Consider the following 22,878-nt stretch of genomic DNA (forward strand, 5'->3'; position numbering starts at 1 on the left):
AGAACTCTATATCCCAAAGTGATGGAATACACTTTCTTCTCGAGTGCGCATGGAACATTCTCCAAGATAGATCACATACTGGGTCACAAAACAGCCCTTAATAGGTATAAAAGAATTGAGATCATACCATGCACACTTCCAGATCACAGTGCTATGAAATTTGAAATCAACCACAGGAAAAAGTCTGGAAAACCTCCAAAAGCATGGAGGTTAAAGAACACCCTACTAAAGAGTAAATAGGCCAACCAGGCTATTAGAGAAGAAATTTAAAAATATGTGGAAACATGTAAATGAAAATACAATAATCCAAACGCTTTGGGATGCAGCAAAGGCAGTCCTGAGAGAAAAATACATTGCAATCCAGGCCTATCTCAAGAAACAAGCAAAATCCCAAATACAAAATCTAACAGCACACCTAAAGGAAATAGAAGCAGAACAGCAAAGACACCCCAAACCCAGCAGAAGAAGAGAAATAATAAAGATCAGAGCATAAATAAACAATATAGAATCTAAAAAACTGTAGAGCAGATCGGTGAAACCAAGAGTTGTTTTTTTGAAAAGATAAACAAAATTGATAAACCTCTAGCCAGGCTTCTCAAAAAGAAAAGGGAGATGACCCAAACAGATAAAATCATGGATGAAAATGGAATTATTACAACCAATCCCTCAGAAATACAAGCAATTATCAGGGAATACTATGAAAAATTACATGCCAACAAACTGGACAACCTGGAAGAAATGGACAAATTCCCAAGCACCCACACACTTCCAAAACTCAAACGGGAAGAAATAGAAAACCTGAACAGACCCATAACCAGCAAAGAAATTGAATCAGTTGTCAAAAATCTCCCAACAAAGAAGAGTCCAGGACCAGATGGCTTCCCAGGGGAATTCTACCAGACATTTATTTATTTTTTTTTTAAATTTTTTTTTCAATGTTTATTTATTTTTGGGACAGAGAGAGACAGAGCATGAACGGGCGAGGGGCAGAGAGAGAGGGAGACACAGAATCGGAAACAGGCTCCAGGCTCTGAGCCATCAGCCCAGAGCCCGACGCGGGGCTCGAACTCACGGAGCGCGAGATCGTGACCTGGCTGAAGTCGGACGCTCAACCGACTGCGCCACCCAGGCGCCCCTCTACCAGACATTTAAAGCAGAGATAATACCTATCCTTCTCAAGCTGTTTCAAAAAATAGAAAGGGATGGAAAACTTCCAGAATCATCCTATGAAGCCAGCACTACTTTGATTCCCAAACCAGACAGAGACCCAGCAAAACAATATTCCTGATGATATGGCTACAAAAATCTCAAAATACTAGCAAATCGAATCAAACAGCATATAAAAAGGATTATTCACCATGATCAAGTGGGATTCATTCCTGGGCTGCAGGGCTGGTTCAATATTCACAAATCAATCCATGTGATAGATCACATTAATAAAAGAAAAGATCTGCAAAGATCCTGCCAATCTATGCAGAAAAAGCATTTGACAAAATACAGCATCCTTTCTTTCAAAAAGCCCTCAAGAAAGTCAGGATAAAAGGAACATACTTAAACATCATAAAAGCCATTTTTGAAAAGCCCACAGCTAATATCATCCTCAATGGGGAAAAACTGAGAGCTTTCCCCCTTGAGATCAGGAACACGACAGGGATGTCCACTCTCACCGCTGTTGTTTAACATAGTGTTGGAAGTTCTAGCATCATCAGCAATCAGACAACAAAATGAAATCAAAAGCATCAAAATTGGCAAAGATGAAGTCAGCTTTCACTTTTCACAGATGGCATGATATTATACATGGAAAACCCGATAGACTCCACCAAAAGTCTGCTAGAACTGATACATGAATTCAGCAAAGTCGCAGGATACAAAATTAATGTACAGAAATCAGTTGCATTTTTATACACCAATAATGAAGCAACAGAAAGAGAAATAAAGAAACTGATCCCATTCACAATTGCACCAAGAAGCATAAAATACCTAGGAATAAACCTAACCAAAGATGTAAAAGATCTGTATGCTGAAAACTATAGAAAGCTTATGAAGGAAATTGAAGAAGATACAAAGAAATGGAAAAATATTCCATGCGCACAGACTGGAAGAATAAATGTTATTAAAATGTCAATACTGCCCAAAGCAATCTACACATTCAATGCAATCCCAATAAAAATTGCACCAGCATTCTTCTCGAAGCTAGAACAAGTAATCCTAAAATTTGTATGGAACCACAAAAGACCCCAAATAGCCAAAGTAATTTTGAAGAAGAAGACCAAAGCAGGAGGCATCAGAATCCCAGATTTTAGCCTCTACTACAAAGCTGTAATCATGAAGACAGCATGGTATTGGCATAAAAACAGACACATAGACCAATGGAATAGAATAGAGACTTCAGAATTGGACCCACAAATATATGGCCAACTAATCTTTAACAAAGCAGGAATGAATATCCAATGGAAAAAAGACAGTCTCATTAACAAATGGTGCTGGGAGAACTGGACAGCAACATACAGAAGAATGAAACTAGACCACTTTCTTACACCATTCACAAAAATAAACTCAAAATGGATGAAGGACCTGAATGAGACAGGAAACCATCAAAACCCTAGAGGAGAAAGCAGGAAAAAAATCTCTCTGACCTCAGCCACAGTAATTTCTTACTTGACACATCTCCAAAGGCAAGGGAATTAAAAGCAAAAATGAACTTTGGGTCCTCATAAACATAAAGAAACTTCTGCACTGCAAAGGAAACAATCAGCAAAACTAAAAGGCAACTGACGGAATGGGAGAAGATATTTGCAAATGACATATCGGATAAAGGGCTAGTATCCAAAATCTGTAAAGAACTCACCAAGCTCCACACCCGAAAAACAAATAATCCAGTGAAGAAATGGGCAGAAGACGTGAATAGACCCTTTTCTAAAGAAGGCATCCAGATGGCCAACTGGCACATGGAAAGATGCTCAACGTCACTCCTCATCAGGGAAATACAAATCAAAACCACACTCAGATACCACCTCACGCCAATCAGAGTGGCTAAGATGAAAAAAATCAGGAGACTATAGATGAGAGGATGTGGAGAAATGGGAACCCTCTTGCACTGTTGGTGGGAATGCAAACTGGTGCAGCCACTCTGGAAGACAGTGTGGAGGTTCCTCAAAAAATTAAAAATAGAGCTACCCTATGACCCAGCAATAGCACTGCTAGGAATTTACCCAAGGGATACAGGAATGCTGATGCATAGGGGCACTTGTACCCCAATGTTTATAGCAGCACTTTCAACAATAGCCAAATTATGGAAAGAGACCAAATGTCCATCAACTGATGAATGGATAAAGAAGATGTGGTTTATATATACAATGGAATACTACTTGGCAATGAGAAAGAATGAAATCTGGCCATTTGTAGCAACGTGGATGGAACTGGAGAGTGTTATGTTAAGTGAAATAAGTCAGGCAGAGAAAGACAGATCGCATATGTTTTCACTCATATGTGGATCCTGAGAAACTTAACAGAAGACCAGAGGGGAGGGAAGGGGTGGGGGGGGGGGAAGTTACAGAGAGGGAAGGAGGCAAACCATAACAGACTCTTAAATACTGAGAACAAACTGAGGGTTGATGGGAGTTGAGGGGTGGGGGGAAAGTGGGTGATGGGCATTGAGGAGAGCACCTGTTGGGATGAGTACTGGGTGTTGTATGGAAACCAATTTGACAATAAATTTTGTATAAAAAATGGCTGCAGGTCATCTGAAGTGTGTAATAGCTTATCCTATTTGTTCTACGTTAGTAATTGTCCATTTGGTGTGTTATGAATATACCTCTATTCTGCATGAACTTTTCTGAAAAGTAAATGGAATGCTTCATTGAATGGCCTCTGAAAGCAAGTCTTTTGTCATTTTCTGTTGATAGGGTGTCAGGTTCCCAAACCAGAAGTCATTTTCAACTTGGAACAAGAAGAGCCATGTGTGCTGGATGGTGACATTTCAAGTCACAACTGTCTCAGTGAGTAGGGGACTGAGAGCATGGAGAGTGTGTTGTATGGGCAGCAGCTGGGCTTGTGGGGCACTGTCAGTAGGACATTTCTGTAACATTCTGCACTTTTGGAACTGCATGGTGGCGTGGGTGCAGTCCCTAGATATCTGAAGGCCATTCCTACCTTAAGGCCCCTTCCTGTATCAGTGTCTTTTTCTTTCCTTGACTTTCTAGGAGGGAATGTTCTATAATTGCTCCTAATTTGGATCTAGGATCCTGCTTTATGGTTTTTCTCCCTTTCTCTAGCATTTCTATTCTCTTTACCTCCATCACATCATGGTCTTAAATCCTTCTCTTACACATTTAGATACTCATTGATTTACCTTTTTAAAATATTACTGTGGGTTACGCTATTGCTGGTTTCTTTTCATTTTCTCTCTTTCCCCTTAATGCTTCCGAATTGTCACTTAGAGGTGCCCTCCTGTATCATGTCCCATGTCTCTCCTCCAGCTGTTGACTTGGAGAGTACCATTACTACATTTGGGGGGCAGCATTTTACCATTTATGACTTTAGTTTATGTTTCCTGACATTCTCTTTTTACTTGGCTAGTGTAACACAACACTGACTTCACCTTTCTAACTAATTTACTTATTTTGACATTTTACAAAAAGTTTCTGTACTTTGTTTACAGGAAATTGAGTTAATTATATTCCTTGGTTTGTAGTTAATGTCATTATCAATGTACCTAACATTCCCCTCCCCCATTTTGTTTCTTTATTTCTCTCTTTTATTCTAAATTTTTTTTTTCAACGTTTATTTATTTTTGGGACAGAGAGAGACAGAGCATGAATGGGGGAGGGGCAGAGAGAGGGAGACACAGAATCGGAAACAGGCTCCAGGCTCTGAGCCATCAGCCCAGAACCTGACGCGGGGCTCGAACTCACGGACCGCGAGATCGTGACCTGGCTGAAGTCGGACGCTTAACCGACTGCGCCACCCAGGCGCCCCTATTTCTCTCTTTTAATTCTCAGTCCCCATATTTGTTTTTATCCTTAGAGGTAACTGTTCTAATGTAATTGATATGTTTGCTCTCAAACCTTGAATTTGTGAGTGTTTGTAAAATTTAAATTGTTGGTATTTTTAATTTGTAGAAATGGTACTCTGGGTACTGTGCTATATGTCCTACTCAGTGTCTTTTTTTTTTCCTCTTAGCACTAAATTGGCTCATGTTGCAATGTGTTTTTCTAGTTCATTGCTTCTTTTTTTTAAAATATTTTTTAATGTGTATTTATTTTTGAGAGAGAGAGAGAGAGACAGAGACAGAGTGCAAGCAGGGAAGGGGCAGAGAGAGAAGGAGACACAGAATCCGAAGCAGGCTCCAGGCTCTGAGCTGTCAGCACAGAGCCCGACACGGGGCTGGAACCCATGGACCATGAGATCATGACCTGAGCTGAAGTCGGATGCTGAACCGACTAAGCCACCCAGGTGCCCCATCTAGTTCATTGCTTCTAACTGATGCATAGCATCCCATAGTGTGGAGAGACATCACATTTTACTTGTCCAGCCTCCCAGCTATTACAATTAGTACTGGAATAAATTTCTTCATGAATTATTCTTTGGTAATGAGAATTCTTGAGGAAGAGTAATGGGATTTCTTTATCATTGGGTTATAATATTTGATGAAGTATGACCACATTATTCTAGGTTGAATGTGTTATTCTACAGTCCCATGAGTGTACAAGGAATCAGTTTCTTTCCATCCCTGCCCCAGTTTCTAAGAATTTCTAATAATTTGGCTAATCCAATAGATTATAATTTCTAGTTATTACTTTAATTTGTGTTTCTCTAATGAAATATTTTGAACATCTCATCATATATCTAATAGATTCTGACTTTATTTTTCCAATTTTATTGAGAAATACATGTCATATATCACTGTATAAACAACATAATGGTTTGATTTGCATATACTGTGAAATGAACCATAGGTTCAGATAAAATCCATCTGCTCATATAGATACAATAAAAAGAAAAGAAGGAAAAAAGGGAGAATTGTTTTTTCTTTGTGATGAGAACTTAGGATCACTCTCAACAACTTTCCTACATGCTGTATAGGAATGTTAGCTCTAGTCTCCATACTGTGCATCATGTCCTTGGTGCTTATAACTGGAGTTTTGTATCTTTGACCACCTTCCTTCAGTCCCCTTCTCCTACCCTCTGCCTCTGGTACCCACAAGTCTGATTTCCTTTCTATGAATTTAGTTTTTTTTCGATTCCACGTGTAAGTGAGATTATCACTTATGTAGTGTTTATCTTTCTGTCACTTATCTTAGCGTAATGCTTTCAGATCCATCCACGTAGTTGCGAATGGTTGGATTTCCTCATTTTTTTATGGCTGAATAATATTCTGTTGTATATGTACACTACACCTTTATCCATTCATTCATCAATGGACACTTAGGTTGTTTCCATGTCTTGACTGTTGTAAATATTGCTGCAGGGAATGTGGGGTTGCAGATATGTTTTTGTATGAGTGTTTTTGTTTCCTTTGGATATATTCCCAGAAGTGTAATTGCTGGATCAGATGACAGTTCTATTTTTAATTTTTTGATGATCCTCTGTACTGTTTTCCACAGTGGCTGTACCAGTTTATACTCTCACCAACAGTACACAAGGGCTCCCTCTTCTCCACATCTGTGCCAGCATTTGTAATCTCTTGTCTTTTTGATGATGGAAATTCCAACAGGCATGAAGTGATACTGCATTGTGTGTGTGTGTGTGTGTGTGTGTGTGTGTTTAATGTTTTTATTTATTTTTGAGAGAGAGAGACAGAGCATGAGCAGGGGAGGGGCAGGGAGACAGAATCCGAGGCAGGCTGTAAGCTCTCAGCTGTCAGCACAGAGCCTGATGCAGGGCTCGAACTCATGGACTGTGAGATCATGACCTCAGCCCAAGTCGGATGCTCAACCGACTGAGCCACCCAGGTGCCCCTCGCATTGTGGTTTTAATTCACATTCCCCTGATGATCAGTTAGCATCTTTTCATGTACCAGTCAGCCTGTCATATATCTTTTTTTTTTTGAGAGAGAGAGAGAGAGAGAGAAAGAGAGAAAACACAAGTGGGGGAGGGGCAGAAGAGGAGAGAGAGAATCTTTTAAATATTACATACAATATATTGTCAAATTGGTTTCCATAAAACACCCAGTGCTCATCCCAACAGGTGCCCTCCTCAATGCCCATCACCCACTTTCCCCTTAAACTTAAAAAAAAAAAAGTCCCCTGTGAAGCCATCAGGCCCTGGACTTTTGTTTGTTGTAAGTTTTTTGATTACTGACTCAGTTTCTTTGTTGGCTGTAGGTCTGTGTAAGTTTTCTGTTTCTTCCTGTTTCAGTTATAGTGGTTTATGTTTCTAGGAATTTATTCTTTTCTTCCAGGTTGTCCGATTTGTTGGCATATAGTTTTTCATAATCTCTTGTAATTGTATTTCTTTGGTGTTAGTTGTTATTTCTCTTCTTTTATTTGTGATTTTATTTATTTGAGTCCTCTCTCTTTTCTTTTTGATAAGTCTGGCTTGGGGTTTATCAGTTTTATTAATTTTTTTTACAGAACCAGCTCCTAGTTTTATTGATCCATTGTATCGTCTTTTTTGTTTGTTTGTTTGTTTGTTTCTATATAATTTCTGCTCTAATATTTATTATTTCCTTTCTTCTGCTGGCTTTAGACTTTGCTTGTTGTTCTTTTTCTAGCTCCATTAGGTGTAAAGTTAGGTTGTGTATTTGAGATTTTTTTCTTTTGAGGTAGGTCTGTATTGGTATATACTTTGCTTTTAGGACCGCCTTTGCTGCATCACAAAGGTTTTGGACCATCGTGTTTCATTTTCATTTGTTTCCACGTATTTTAAAATGTGATTTATTCTGGAGAATGTTCCATATGTACTTGAGAAGAACTGTATGTATTCTGCTGCTTTAGGATGAAATGTTCTGAATATATCTGCTAAGTCCATCTGGTCCAGTGTGTCATTTAAAGCCATTGCTTACCTGTTGATTTTCTGCTTAGATATCTGTCCATTTCTGTAGGTGGGGTGTTAGGGTCCCCTACTATTATGGTATCATTATCAGTGAGTTCCTTTACTTTTGTTATTGTGTTATATATTTGGGTGCCCTCATGTTGGGGACATAAATATTTACAATTGTTAGATCTTGTTGGATAGGCCCCTTTATGATGATATAGTGCCCTTGGTTTGAAATCTAGTTTGTCTGATAACAATATTGCTACTGTGGCTTTCTTTTGAGGTCCATTTGCATGGGAAGTGTTTCTCTATCCCTCACTTTCAATCTGCAGCTATCTTTACGTCTAAAACAAGTCTCTTGTAGGGTCTTATTTTTTTTATCCATTCTGACATCCTGTATCTTCAGTGGAGCGTTTAATCCATTTACATTCAGAGTAATTATTGGTAGATATGTATTTAGTGCCATTTTATTACTTGTTTTGTTGTTTCTACAGATTTTTCTGTTCCTTTCTTGTCTTTATCACTTTTGGTCTTTGCTTTCCACTCACAGAGTACCCCTTAGGATCTCTTGCAAGGCTGGTTTAGTGGTCACGAACTCCTTTAAGTTTGTTTGCCTGGGAAACTCTTTATCTCTCCGTCTATTCTTTTTTTTTTTCTTAATTTTTTTAATGTTTATTTTTTTTGAGAGAGAGAGAGAGAGAGAAAGTGAGAGGGAAATAACGAGAGAGAGAACAAGCAGGGGAGGGGCAAAGAGAGCTGGAGACACAGAATCCAAAGCAGGCTCCAAGCTCTGAGCTGTCAGCACAGAGCCTGATGCAGGGCTTGAACTCATGAGCTGTGAGATCATGACCTGAGCCATCCAGGCACCCCCTCTCCTTCTATTCTGAATGACAGCCTTGCTAGATAGAATATTCTTGTCCTTTGCCCATTTTTTAGTTAGGTTATTTGGTTTTTTGCTAGTGAGTCTTACGGTTTTTTTTTAATCTATTTTGGATTTTAACCTATTATTGGATACATGGTTGCAAATATCTTCTCCCATTCTGTATGCTTTCCTTTCATTTTGTTGTTGGTTTCTTTTACTGTGAGCACAGAATCTTTTAAGTTTGATACAATTCTACTTGTTGATTTTGGTTTTGTGGCTTGTGCTTTAGGTGTCACATCTGACTTCATTTTTGATGTCTGACTGCTGACATCTCCTAAGCCTCACCCCTCTCTCCTTGCCTTCTGCCCCACATCTGGGCAAATCTACAAGAAAGCACAGGTGCTCCCTCCCTCGGTGCTGGTGGGAAGCTGCACAGGAGTGGTCAGCCTGTCTGCTTGTGCTAAGTAATGAACTTGTTCATACCTTGTTGGTGTGTGTATTACATCCTTGGTCTTGACATCTGAACCAAATTTGGGGTGGGGGTCCATCCTTTCTTTGCAGGCAGCTTAACAGTTGGTGCAGTGAGCAGGATGTCAAGATGATCACCAGTGCCACAGGGGTCTTTTTTTTTTTTCTCTTTTGCTATCAGTTTCACCTGCCTGCTGGTGACTACATACTTAGAACTTTGCTGCTTTATGCTACATTTGCTGAGTCCTATGAGCCTCTGTCATATGTATAACCAACCCAAGTTGAAAGTTATAATTGCCATTTAGAGACAGTTGTGTGTCTCAGATTGACATGAAGGGTCTCAATTCCAGCATAAATTGTGATCATCACTAGGCTCAGCTCAGGGAAACGAATCTTAATGCTGTCACTGTTGATTGTGTGTCTCAAGCAAGCATTGGCCCTTGTATAGAATACTCAGGGGAATGACTGATGGCTTTTGCATTTAAGGGTCCATCTGGTGGCCGCTTATATGAAGGAAGAGCAGGTCCAGTGCAGCATGCTAAGAGTAGATAGCTCACCTTTCAAAATTTCATCATGTTCTATTGTGGTTCTTTACTTTCCCTGTGATACATCTTCTCAAATAATTCTTTCTGCTCTTTTTACTAACTTTTCTCTTTTAGAAAATATCACTTAGATGCCCTCCTCCTCTTACTCAAAACCATGTCTATATTTCTTCAAGCCTTTAGTTTATTCTAACCTTACTTGGATGTGCTACCTCCATATTTTTTTACTAGTCCATCTTAGGTGCTACTAATAGATTTCATTGTTCAAAACACCACGTTTATCCTGTCATAGGTATATGGATCCCAACTGACGTTACTGCCTATTATCTAACACATGACAAATTCTTCTCTCAGTGGGTTTGTAAACCAAAGAAAGGAAGAGGACAGGTTTTGATTGACAGCTTTCAGGCCCTGCTTCAGAAAGCCACCCCTGTCTGCTGTTATATGCCTCCTGTTGAGTGCATGTATCTCTGCTCCCCAAACCAGAACAAAGAATCGAATCATAGATATTTTTTGCCATTTGGCTAAGTCAGAATGACTGAAGCTGCAGTAGTTTCACTGTGCATGAATAAATTGGTGTTTAGGGCACAGTGATTAATAGGGAAAGAGAAAGTGGGAGATTAGTGGATGAAGGATAACTAGAATAATAGGATAAGAATAATGAGGATGTTAAGAAGCTAGACCCATACGTTTCTTTTAAGCCACATAGTTTGTCACTTTGCCCCTCTGACACCTTACTGTGTATTTCTGCTAATGTACATGGAGCTGACATGGCTTCAGTTTGAGGCTCATCTTCTCCAATTACTAAACATTTGATCTAGGCAAATTACCTGACTCTTCTGTGGCTCAGTTTCCTCGTCTGTAAAATAAAGACAAGGGTGAGACCAAGCGCGAAAGGGTGTGATGATTACGTGAGGTAGTATAGAACTTAGGACGGTGCCTGGCACATCTAGCTGCCACTGCTTGTTTAGTAAGTGTACTGTAAGGGTTCATTTTACTGCTGTCCCACATATAAATCTATTACAAATCCTGTATTATTTATGTTTTATATATTTGCATACATATCTGTTAAATTTATATAAGCTTCTCACAGTTCTCTGTATTCACCCTAAATCACCTATATATATTATCCCTTCTATGTTCTTAACTCTTCTTTGTGTCTTTTATTTTTTCCTTCTTTTTTAGATGGGGATATTGGTTTTAAAACTTTACAGCAGGGAACGTCTAAAGAAGTTTCAATACGGTTTGAAAAAATTAATCTCTTTACAAGAGATGACCCATATTATTCCATTTTAGAAGAATTGTGGCAAGATGACAAACAGACGGAGAGATGTGAGGAATACCAGAACAAAAGTGTAAGTCATGTCGCCTTTGTTGACAAGGAAACAGTAGCTAATGAGAGAGACTGTGAATATAAGGACACTGGGAAAACTGATCATGTAGACACATACCTTGTTCCTGCAAGAAAAAGACTCCAGAACTGTGACTCATTTGGAAGGAGTTTGAAGCCTATTGTAAGCTTATGTAATTATAGAAACAATGCAATAGAAAATCTTGATAAGATTATTGGATATGGTAATATTTTCACTCCTATGAATTCTCATACAGAAATGAATGGTTGTGAATATAATCAGTGTAAGAAACTTCTGAGTCATAAGCAAGCTCTCATTCAACATCACAAAATTCATACTGGGAAGAGTCTCAATTTATTTTCTGATTCTGTAAAAATTTTCACCCAGGGGTCACACCTCTTTGCACATCAAAGTATCTATACTGAGGAGAAACAGCATGAATGCAGCAAATATGAGACAGTCTTCACTCAGAAGCCCCAACTTGCTGTACCTCAGAAGGCTTCTACAGGAGAGAAACCCTATAGGTGCACTGAATATGAGGAGGACTTTTGCCTCAAGTCAAGTCATGAGGAAACTCACACTGAGGAGAATCACTGTAAATGCAGTGAATATGGAAAAGCCTTTATCCAGAAGTCAGATCTGTTCAGATGCCAGGGAATTCATATTGGAGAAAAACCCTATGAATACAGTGAATGTGGGAAAAATGTTTCTCAGAATTCAAATCTCAATATACATAAAAAAAATTATACTGGAGAGAAACACTTTGAATGTACTGAATGTGGAAAAGCCTTCACAAGGAAATCAACACTAAGTATGCATCAGAAAATCCATACGGGAGAAAAGCCCTATGTATGTACTGAATGTGGGAAAGCCTTTATACGGAAGTCACATTTCATTACACATGAGAGAATTCATACTGGAGAGAAACCTTACGAATGCAGTGACTGTGGAAGATCCTTTATAAAGAAGTCACAACTCCATGTGCATCAGAGAATTCACACAGGAGAGAATCCCTTTATATGTACAGAATGTGGGAAAGTCTTCACTCACAAGACAAATCTCATTATACACCAGAAAATTCATACTGGAGAGAGACCTTATATATGTACTGAATGTGCGAAGGCCTTTACTGACAGGTCAAATCTCATCAAACACCAAAAAATTCATACTGGAGAGAAACCCTATAAATGCAGTGATTGTGGAAAATCATTCACTTGGAAGTCACGGCTCAGGATACATCAGAAATGCCACACTGGAGAGAGACATTATGAATGCACTGAGTGTGGGAAAGCCTTCATCCAGAAGTCAACACTAAGTATGCATCAGAGAATTCACAGAGGAGAAAAACCTTATGTTTGCACTGAATGTGGAAAGGCCTTCTTCCACAAGTCACATTTTATTACACATGAGAGAATTCACACTGGAGAAAAGCCTTATGAATGCAGTGACTGTGGGAAATCCTTTACTAAGAAGTCACAACTCCATGTGCATCAGCAAATTCACACAGGAGAGAAACCCTACAGATGTGCTGAGTGTGGAAAGGCCTTCACTGACAGATCGAATCTGTTTACGCACCAGAAAATTCATACTGGGGAGAAACCCTATAAATGTAGTGACTGTGGAAAAGCCTTCACTCGGAAGTCAGGCCTCCATATACATCAGCAATCTCATACTGGAGAGAGACACTATGAGTGCAGCGAATGTGGGAAAGCTTTTGCAAGAAAATCAACACTAATTATGCATCAGAGGATTCATACAGGAGAGAAACCCTATATTTGTACTGAATGTGGGAAGTCCTTCATCCAGAAATCACACTTAAATCGGCATCGGAGAATTCATACTGGAGAGAAACCCTATGGATGCAGTGACTGTGGGAAGGCCTTCATTAAGAAGTCACAACTCCATGAGCATCATCGAATTCACACAGGAGAGAAACCATTTATATGTGCTGAGTGTGGAAAAGCCTTCACTATCAGATCAAATCTTATTAAACACCAGAAAATTCATACTAAACAAAAGACCTATAAAGGCAGTGACTTTAAGAAAGCCTTAAACTGGAGGCCACAGCTCAGGATACATCAGAAATCTGACACTGGGAAAGTAGCATGTCCAGTGCCACAATCATGGTGTGGGGATACCAAGGAATGAGAGGCTACCATGTGACTAAGAAGCAGGAGGTAACCAAAGCCACCTTACCTCTGGTCAGAAGTAGGAATGTCTGGATTACAGAGCTGATGTCCAGCTACACGTTTGCGGGAGATACTTGGGAGGAAGAGCTTAAGCGATGTGTGATGCCCACACTTAGTTACCGGACAGGTACTGGAATTGTCAAGCCCCTGGAAATAATAGCAAATCTGCAAGGAGAGGACTTAGTCTTTCTTGTTTCATATTGTGGAGAAGCAGCTTCATAAGTTCAGTGCTGTTGAGCTTCTCACGCCCTGGGTAGCAAAAATATTCGATATTGACTAAATGAAGTTCTTAATGAGCAGAGAGCTAAAAAAATTTTTTCATCGTCCAAGGACGCTGAAATCAAGGCAAAAGTATAGACAGTTCAGGTCTATAATGAAGAGAAGCCAGAGGTTTTTTGTGAAAATTGACATTAAAGACACAAAGAAAGGACTTTTCCCCCCCCTTTTGGAAGAAGCCACTCTTATTTATTATTTATAGTATCTATTAGTGTGTGGAAATTTGGATAAACACTTTTTTTATTTGACTTTGAGATTGGTAATCAGAACCACAGGCCTACTTGAATATTCATAGGCCTCTTTAGTTATTAACCAGTATGTTCCTGTATTTATTAATTCCCTGCCATGGCCTAGGTAACTCACACCCAAGAGGCATAAAGTTATCCCAGCTGTGTCCCCAGAGTGACCAATGAGGTAGACAGCAGCCCCACAGACTCCTTACTTGTCACCTCAGGACTGGCCCTGAGGCCATGGGACTCAGGTCACAGATCCAGAGGTCAGCACTTTGGACTGTCAGCCTCATCCACAGAAGTCTATATTTTTTAAAATTTCTGTTTGGAAAAGAGACAAATTAAGAAAATGGGTTTCAAAACCTAGAATTCTTTCCTTCCATGGAAGTTTTGTTGGTACATTCTCTGCATGTCCATTACGTGCCAGGTGACTATGGGACACTACTGTTCACATCTGAGTTTGTTTTCTAAGAAGACAGGGTTGCACTTTTGGAAGAGTAATCTTCTGTCCCCTCCCAGTGTCTACAAATTAATCCGATTGTGTTTGCAGACCCTCTGTATTCTTACAGACTTTTTAAAATCTTTTTTTTTTTCCTAACAGATTCTAAAAGCAGTGCTTCATCCTCCAGAATATTTGTGAATTTGTCTCTCCTGTAGATCAACCCATTTTTTTCTTATATTTTGAGTCTTTGTTTTTACATACATTCAGATTTAGAGTTGTTATACTCTTTCTGGTTAATTGAAACTTAATTATTATGAAATGTCTGTTTTTATTGCTACTGATGTTCTTTTTTGCCTTAAAATTTACTGCATCAGATATTAATACTGTATGCATACTTCACTCATTGAAGGCTAAAATAAATGAGTCCCTTCTCCACTTTCCAGATGAGGTGAGGAGCTAGAACATTAGCTCCTTTATTTCCCTCTTGGTTTACATGGTATTAACGTCATGCATTTGGATTTTGTGTGTAGTTGATGTGGTCAGTCATTTGAGTCCATGTTCATTTATATTAATCCATACATGTTTTCCTTTTTTTTTATTTTTTTGAAAATAAGCTTTCAATGTAAGTACCTTTGAAGATAATGTGCTTTTTTTCCCTTTTCTCTCCCTCCTTCAAAATTTGTCTTATCTTCAGCTGCCAGCAGTTCACAGTGGCATGCCTAGGTGTGATTTTCTGTGTGCTTGTTTGGGGTTTGCTGTGTTTTTTTTTTTTAAATCTGTAGCTTGGTGGTTTTTTTCTTTACCTTTTGGGAAATTTCTTGCTATTATCTATACAAAGTATGCTTCTGCTTCATGTCTTCCTCTGCTTTGTCTAGAGATTGCCCCATTATTTAGACCCTCTGTAAACCTTTTTCCATTCGTTGTTTCAGATTTTGGTAATGCTTGTTTTCCCCTATACCTGGTAATTTTAAATCAGCTACCAGGCACTATATATTAGGCACTGCAGAGACACTGAGGTGGTCTGGATGGTATCATCTTCCAGAGAAGATTTGCCTTTGACTCTAACAGGTAGGACTAGGCAAGAGCATAAGCACCCCTACCTGTCTTCGTCCAGTCTTGTACTGAGAGTGTGAGACTGGGCTCCAGTCCCAGGGAAGGCTTGTCTGGTGTTTTTCACCCTAGAGATGTAGGACTTGGGGAGATTTTCTAGGTGCCTCATTCTGTGAAGGAACTTAATTTTAGTATTTGTCCCATTAAGTCCATAAATTTGTTAAAAACTGTCTTAACCTCTCTTCTTCGGTATTTGCTTTAAAAATTAGCAAACACCTCTTTTGAATAGTCCCAGACTCCAGAGGTTATGTCTTATCTCTAATCCTATTCCTGTATTTTCTCACTTCTTGGTAGCTCTCCAGTGCCATCACAAAATTAAGTATATTTAATATTTTCTTCCACCATTTTTAGTTCTCAAAGGAAGTACTTGTCTGTACTACCTGCTCTGTCTAATCATTAGCAGAAGTTTTCAATGCCCTGAGATAGCTGTTCCTTTCTTTTAAAGTTTTTTTTTTTTTTTTATGTTTATTTATTTTTGAGAGAGACAGAGTGGAGGCGGGGCAGGGGTAGAGAGAGGGAGACAGAATCTGAAGCAGGCTCTAGGCTCCCAGCTGTCAGCACAGAGCCTGAGTGGGGTCAGACTCACAAATGGTGAGATCATGACCTGAGCCGAAGTTGGACACTTAACAGACTGAGCCACCCAGGCACCCCAATAGCTGTTCCTTTCTAAGGAGTGTGGAGTCCAGAAATATATTTTTTAAATTACCAGGATTTTCCAAGCTAATTTAAAAGTGAAAATGCACTGATTTGTGACACCATTCCCTATTTTTGTGGCTAAAAGTTAAGGCATTTACTGTTTTGTTGAAGATTTTGTAAACTTTGAAACCTAAGAGAAAACTGACTGTGGTGGTATCAGATTTTATTATGGTAGCTGCCAATCTTTGGCAAAAGGAGATTGAGACTGTCATGTTTCTTTTTTAATAGTGTGGCTTTTTTCCTTTGGGTAATGAATAGGAAATTAAGTTAATGAAGGCTGGTGTATGAGCCCAGGGGTTTGAAAATAAGGATTTTAAAGACTAATTTAGAAGGATCACTGAGATAGTGATTCTCAACCTGTTTATTCCCAGGCACATTTTTATTTTATTTTATTTTATTTTTTTCAACGTTTATTTATTTTTGGGACAGAGAGAGACAGAGCATGAATGGGGGAGGGGCAGAGAGAGAGGGAGACACAGAATCGGAAACAGGCTCCAGGCTCTGGCCATCAGCCCAGAGCCCGACGCGGGGCTCGAACTCACGGACCGCGAGATCGTGACCTGGCTGAAGTCGGACGCTTAACCGACTGCGCCACCCAGGCGCCCCACCCAGGCACATTTTTAAAAAATGTGGGCACCTGGGTGGCTCAGTCAGTTAGTGTCCAACTCTTGGTTTTGGCTCAGGTCATGATCTCATGGTTTGTGAACTTGAGCCCCATATCAGGCTCTCCATAGCCATTACAAAGCCTATGGAATTCTCTCTTCTCTCCCTCCCCCTCTCTGTCCCTCCTCCTCTCTCTCTCTCTCTCTCTCTCAAAATAAACTTTATAAATACATACATACATGCAACAGTTCTACATTACTAAGCCAAAAAAAGAAGATATGCTACCTTCTGTCAACATGGTAACATCTAGGAGAAAGGAAGACTTCCTTTTGTGGGCCTTCACATATTTGAAGGGGCACTGGAAATTGGGGAATGGATGATGGAACAGTTCTGGGTGGAATGGGGGGAGCTAATTTACTTAGATGGAACTCCAAGGATAGTATAGATTGGATGCATGTGCAAGAAGGAGAGTAGTGTGAATTAGACATATCTTTTTATGCCAGAACTTTAATATAGTTCATTTGTATTTACAGCAGAACTTTTTAAAAAGTTTTACAATGTAAATTTAATTAGCAACGTACTTTAGTTTTTAAAAGGAATCTTATTCTGTGAATTCAGTAGATGTAAGAAAACTTTAACTCAAACCAACATTTATATATCAGGTGATTCATAGGAGAGAGTAGTTTTCTATCTTAGTAAATGTGAGTAGGGCTTCATTCACAAATCATTACTTCATTACATAACAGAGAATTCATGCTGGAGAGAAACCTTATGTATACAATAACCAGAAAAATCATCTGCTGAAAAGTCAGCTTTCTGAACGTCAGCAAATTCACACATGAGAGAAATAACAGGCCAAAAGCTTATTGTTTCCCGGAAACTCATTTTGGAGAGAGAAACCTATAAAAGCAATTCCTTGAAGAACCACGTAGAAATCATCATAAAATGTCTGCTGGAAGTAGACAAAATTCATGCACTTTGTGTGAAAATATCTTCATTCAGAAACCAGTTTTCAGTATTCAGTATTTGTGCATGAGTGAAATTGTGTATTTTCTGAAAATGAGAAAGGCTTCTCATGTAAGTTTGAACCAATTGTAAATTATCCTACAGAGTTGCTGTATGTCAAAAAGTCTTTGTCCATGAGTTGTATCTTACTGGACATCATAGATAATGGAGAAGAATTAAATCATTTCTTAATACATCAAATTTTCTTTTCAAATACATCATTTTCTTTAAAAAAATTTTTTTTAAACATTTATGCATTTTTTGAGAGACAGAGAGAGACAGAGTGTGAGTAGGGGAGGAGCAGAAAGAGAGGGAGACACAGAATCTGAAGCAGGCTCCAGGCTATGAACTGAGAGCACAGAGCCCGATGTGGGGCTCAAACTCAAAAACCGTGAGATCATGACCTGAGCTGAAGTCGGGTGCTCAAGCGACTGAGCCACCCAGGTGCACCCAAATACATCATTTTCTTAAAATGCCATAAACTTCATACTGGGAGGATACTAAATTTGTTACAGGAAGAAGTATTCCCATAGAAGCAAATTTCACAAGAAATGTAATTCATTTTGTTTATTGGTTAAATTTCATGCCTGTGTCTCAAACCAGTGGGGACAAATAGGCCAGCCCAATAATTGCCTTTTTTAAAACTTTTTAAACTTTTTATGTGGAAATCATTTAAAACATAGAACAGATAGAAGTGTTTCAAGAATAGGAAGAGTACAAAAAATATATAGTATCCCTTTACCCAAATTCATCTATTGTTAACATTTTGCCCCATTTGTTTTATCATTGAAATTTTAATTCTTAGAGTTTTATTAGTAATGTTGGCAAGAAACAACCAGATTGTGTCAGTAGGGTAATTTTCTATTACTAATCATCATAGAAAAAGAAACAGTACAAGTCAAGGGAAATGAGATTTGAAGGCTGCTACCTTTTCTGCCACCACTTTCAAGGCCTTTCTGATGTCCTTATTCTTTCAAGGGCAGATGATGGGGTTTAGCACGGGAATGACAACACCATACAGGACAGAGACCAGCTGGTCTTCGCCCAGTGAGTGAGGGGCCATACGTATGTGAACATGGTGCTGCCATAGTAAGAAGGACTTTTGCCTCCCCTCTAAGGAGCGGATCCTCCAGGCGGTAGAGATAATATAGAGGTAGGAGAAGACAATACTCAGGAGAGGAGCCCACTAAATGAAGACCCCAATGGAGAACAATGCCAACTCATTGACAGAAGTGTCCCCACCAGACATCAGCCTTTCTTTTAATTAAATACGTTGAAACACATACATGTGTGTAGACACACATAAAACTATGTAAATGTGACATGTTTTATTTATTGAATTTTGGACTTTTTCCACTCTTCTAGCAACTCCAGCCACTGCAACAGTCTGTCACCATATGAGCAATGGTTGTCAACTTCATAGTTTTCTTTTTACTTGGTCATATAGACCATTAATATATGTGCACACGTATGAGTGTGGTTTTTGTTTAATTTTTTAAAAAATGTTTATTATTTTTGAAAGAGAGACAGTGTGAGCCGGGGAGGAGAAGAGAGACAGGGAGACACAGAATCCAAAGCAGGCTCCAGGCTCTAAGCTGTTAGCACAGAGCCTGAAGCGGGGCTCAAACTCATGAACTGCAGCAAGATCATGACCTGAGCCAAAGTCGGATGCTCAACTGACTGAGCCACCCAGGCGCCCCATCTGTGTTTTCTTATTTAAAGAAATTGCCAGATCTCTGTGGAGTAAGACTTGCATTTCATATTTCCAACATTAGTGTATAAAACGGTTTCCCCTATACTAAAAATAGTGGTTACTTTTTAACTTGGAGAAGTTTTCTGATTTCAAAGTGATAACTACTTTTAATTTACATATTAATGTACCTCTTTAAGTGTTTCTTGGCCATATACCTTGCTCTTTTGTGAGTTGCCTTTTTATACCATTTATTTATTTATTTTTTTGGATTGTCAATTTGTAACAGTTTTTTGTATGTCAATGGTAATAACTCTTAAGAAAACTATTGCTTGACTCTTGACTTTGTATATATTTTCTCATTCACACAATTTTATTTTTTACATGTTTAAATATGTCTGTCTATTATAGTTTCTGAGTTCCTAGTCTTAGTTAAGCTTCACATATTAGATTTTTAAGTGTCTTTTTTGGTATATGTTGTGTATCTTTAGGAAAAGTGATTATTTGTTTCTTGGGCACGGATAGCCACTTTCACAGTTTTAGACAGTGTTGCGTTTGCTAAGCAATTCCAATCCTCTTCCCTTATTGCTTACTTTGTTAGCATCTTTTGAAGCTGTTAGTTTGCCCGGTGACTGACTCAGGCCAGGAAAAGCAAAACACTGATAGGTGTGTTCTGGGAAAACCTTTGCTTTCCTAAAAAGGGACAGATTTAGCTGCTGCCATTAGTTTACCCACCTCTGGCCTTGCACATGATGCCTGGGGTAGTGGCATGGCAACCTTCTCTCAATCCTAGGGGAAAGAATCAGACACTGGTCGTGACAATATTTAGTCAACACTAATAGCAAGTTAACTCCAGACTTTTGCGAGGTGATAGAAATAAGCAGATTTTACATAAGCCATTCTATTCTAGGTTTCTCTTGTATCTGAAAGCATGCCTAAATTTATTCAGGCATCAAGATGTATAAAGTAATCCATCCTGTTTCTTTTAAAGTAGAAAAATATTTTAAAACCCCAGTAGATCCCCCACATAAGTTTAAATAAGGTAAAGAGATAGTAAATTTACATTAAGATTTGAAATGAGTAAGAAGAAGCACAATTGATATTGTATCCATTAATAGGATCAAGAGAGAATACTACCTAGAGTAAATGAATGATTTCCTGGCAAGAGGGAATTGATCCAAATTAAAAAGGAAATGAAAAAAGTTGATAACCTTACAATAGATGCTAAATATCATTATACAGAGCAACCATTTAAAATATACCAGGACAGAGGCGCCTAGGTGGCTCAGTTGGTTGGGCGTCTGACTTCAGCTCAGGTCATGATCTCGCAGTCTGTGAGTTCGAGCCCCGCATCAGGCTCTGTGCTGAGAGCTCAGAGCCTGGAGCCTGTTTCAGATTCTGCGTCTCCTCTCCCTCTGCCCCTCCACAGCTCATGCTCTGTCTCTGTCCCTCAAAAATAAAGAAACATTAAAAATTTTTTAAAAATATACCAGGACATTAGGAAAAGATTTCTTAAATAGGACACATAAATAATGAAGTATAAAAGAAAAAAAAAAAGATAAATTTAACTTTTCAAAATTAATAACTCATCCTTTGAAAAGCACTACTAACAAAATGAAAAGGCAAGATACAGAATGGGAGAGAATATTTGCAATAGATATCTGACAAAAGATTTGTATCCTGAAAATTTAAGGACATTTACAACCCAATTATAAGAAAGCAAATAATCTAATTAAAAAATTGCAACAAATTCAAAGGTTGTTCATGAAAGAAGATGTGGTGTGGCCAAGAAGGACAAGAAAGCATTTTCAACATTAGCCATTAAGGAAATACAAATTAAAATCACAATGATACCTCTATACACTCATTACAATGACTAAAATCAAAATGATTGGCAGCATCACATGTTGGAAGTTGTGCAGCAACTGGAAATCATTTGTGGTAAGTGGAAATTTGAAATGACAGAAACACTTTGAAAAATAGTTTTCAAGCTCTTAAGCAGTTAAAACATACAGCTACCATTACAACCTAGTCATTCCACTCCCCATATTTAACCCAAAAGCACCAACAACTTATGTCCCATACAGACTTATACTTGATTGTGGATAGTTTTATTCATAATAGCCTCAAACTGAAAATAACTCACATGTCCATCATCGAGTGAATAAATATCCAAAATGTTGCATATCCATAAATGACTACTACAGTGCTGTTCAGCAGTAAGGAGCAATGACTACTGACATGTGCAACAGCACAGATAAATTGAAGTCATTTTGAGTAAAAGAAGCCATACATAAAGGTATAACATACTGAATAATTGCACTTATATGAAATTCTGGAAATGCAAACTAACAGTGACAAAAATCAGATTGGTGGTTGCCTGGGGCTGGGGGTGAAGGGAGGGATGGTCATCAAAGGGGAACAAGGAATGTTTTTAGGATAATGAAAATGTTTTGTATTTTTATTGTGTTGGTGGTTTTGCAAATGTACACAACTGTCAAATGCATTGAACACTAAATTGATGCCGTTTATTGTATGTAAATTATATCAATAAAGCTGATTTTTAAAAAACAACATGAAAAGTTGGATTCATATCTGATTTTGGTATGTTTAGAGACCAGATAATTTTATTAATTCAAATTATTCCAAATCCTAGAGGTAGCATTTCCCAATATATTTTTATTTCTTTTCATTGCTTCATTGAAATTTAAAAATACGCCATCACTATAAAGCCATCATAATAAATACAATGCAAAAATAAGGAATTATTTATTAACTCTTGTAGCTTATGACCATAGATGCAACACTCGTAACATTTTAGCACATAGAATGAATCTTGCAGTATATAAAATAAAAACTAGTAATGATTTTAATCCTGAAATTCAAAAGTGATGGGATATCAGTGAGAATAACCTAAGTTAAAAGAGAAAGGCAGGGCGCCTGGGTGGCTCAGTCAGTTAAACCTCTGACTTCCGCTCAGGTCATGGTCTCACAGTTCCTGAGCCCCACACAGAGCCTGCTTCCAATCCTGTCTCCCTCTCTTTCTGCCCTTCTCCGCTCTTGCTCTTTCTCAAAAATAAGCATATAAAAAAAGGGAAAGGAGCGGCGCCTGGGTGGCTCAGGCGGTTAAGCCTCCAACTCTTGGTTTCAGCTCAGGTCTTGATATCGAGGTTTCATGAGTTCAAGCCCCACATCGAGCTCTGTGTTGACAGTGCAGAGCCTGCTTGAAATTTTCTCTCTCCCTCGCTACCTGTCCCTCCCCCATTCATGCTGTCTCTGTCTCTCTCATAAATAAACTTAAAAATTAAAAAATAAATACATAAGACAATAGGTTTAAGACAATAGGTTTAATATCAATATTTACTGAAAAGTATTTGATCATCATTCTTTACTAATAAAATAGGCATGGTTAGAAACTACTCAAATGTAGTTATTT

General features: G+C 38.5%; 1 protein-coding gene across 7 annotated transcripts in view; it reads left to right on the top strand.

Annotated features, from left to right (window-relative positions):
• The window catches only part of ZNF484 (zinc finger protein 484), a 32,876-nt gene extending 17,205 nt beyond the window's left edge, over positions 1-15,671 (top strand). For all 7 annotated transcript variants that reach the window (XM_040449621.1, XM_040449625.1, XM_040449623.1 and 4 more), the window contains 2 exons: positions 3,906-3,998; positions 11,035-15,671. In XM_040449621.1, the coding sequence (XP_040305555.1) occupies positions 3,906-3,998; positions 11,035-13,349 (2,408 nt within the window). In that variant the 3' untranslated portion in view covers positions 13,350-15,671. The remainder of the gene's footprint in view (positions 1-3,905; positions 3,999-11,034) is intronic.
• Positions 15,672-22,878: the final 7,207 nt, after the last annotated feature.

This window comes from Herpailurus yagouaroundi, unplaced genomic scaffold, assembly GCF_014898765.1.
Source record: "Herpailurus yagouaroundi ecotype Mexico unplaced genomic scaffold, PumYag 199, whole genome shotgun sequence".
NCBI lineage: Eukaryota > Metazoa > Chordata > Mammalia > Carnivora > Felidae > Herpailurus > Herpailurus yagouaroundi.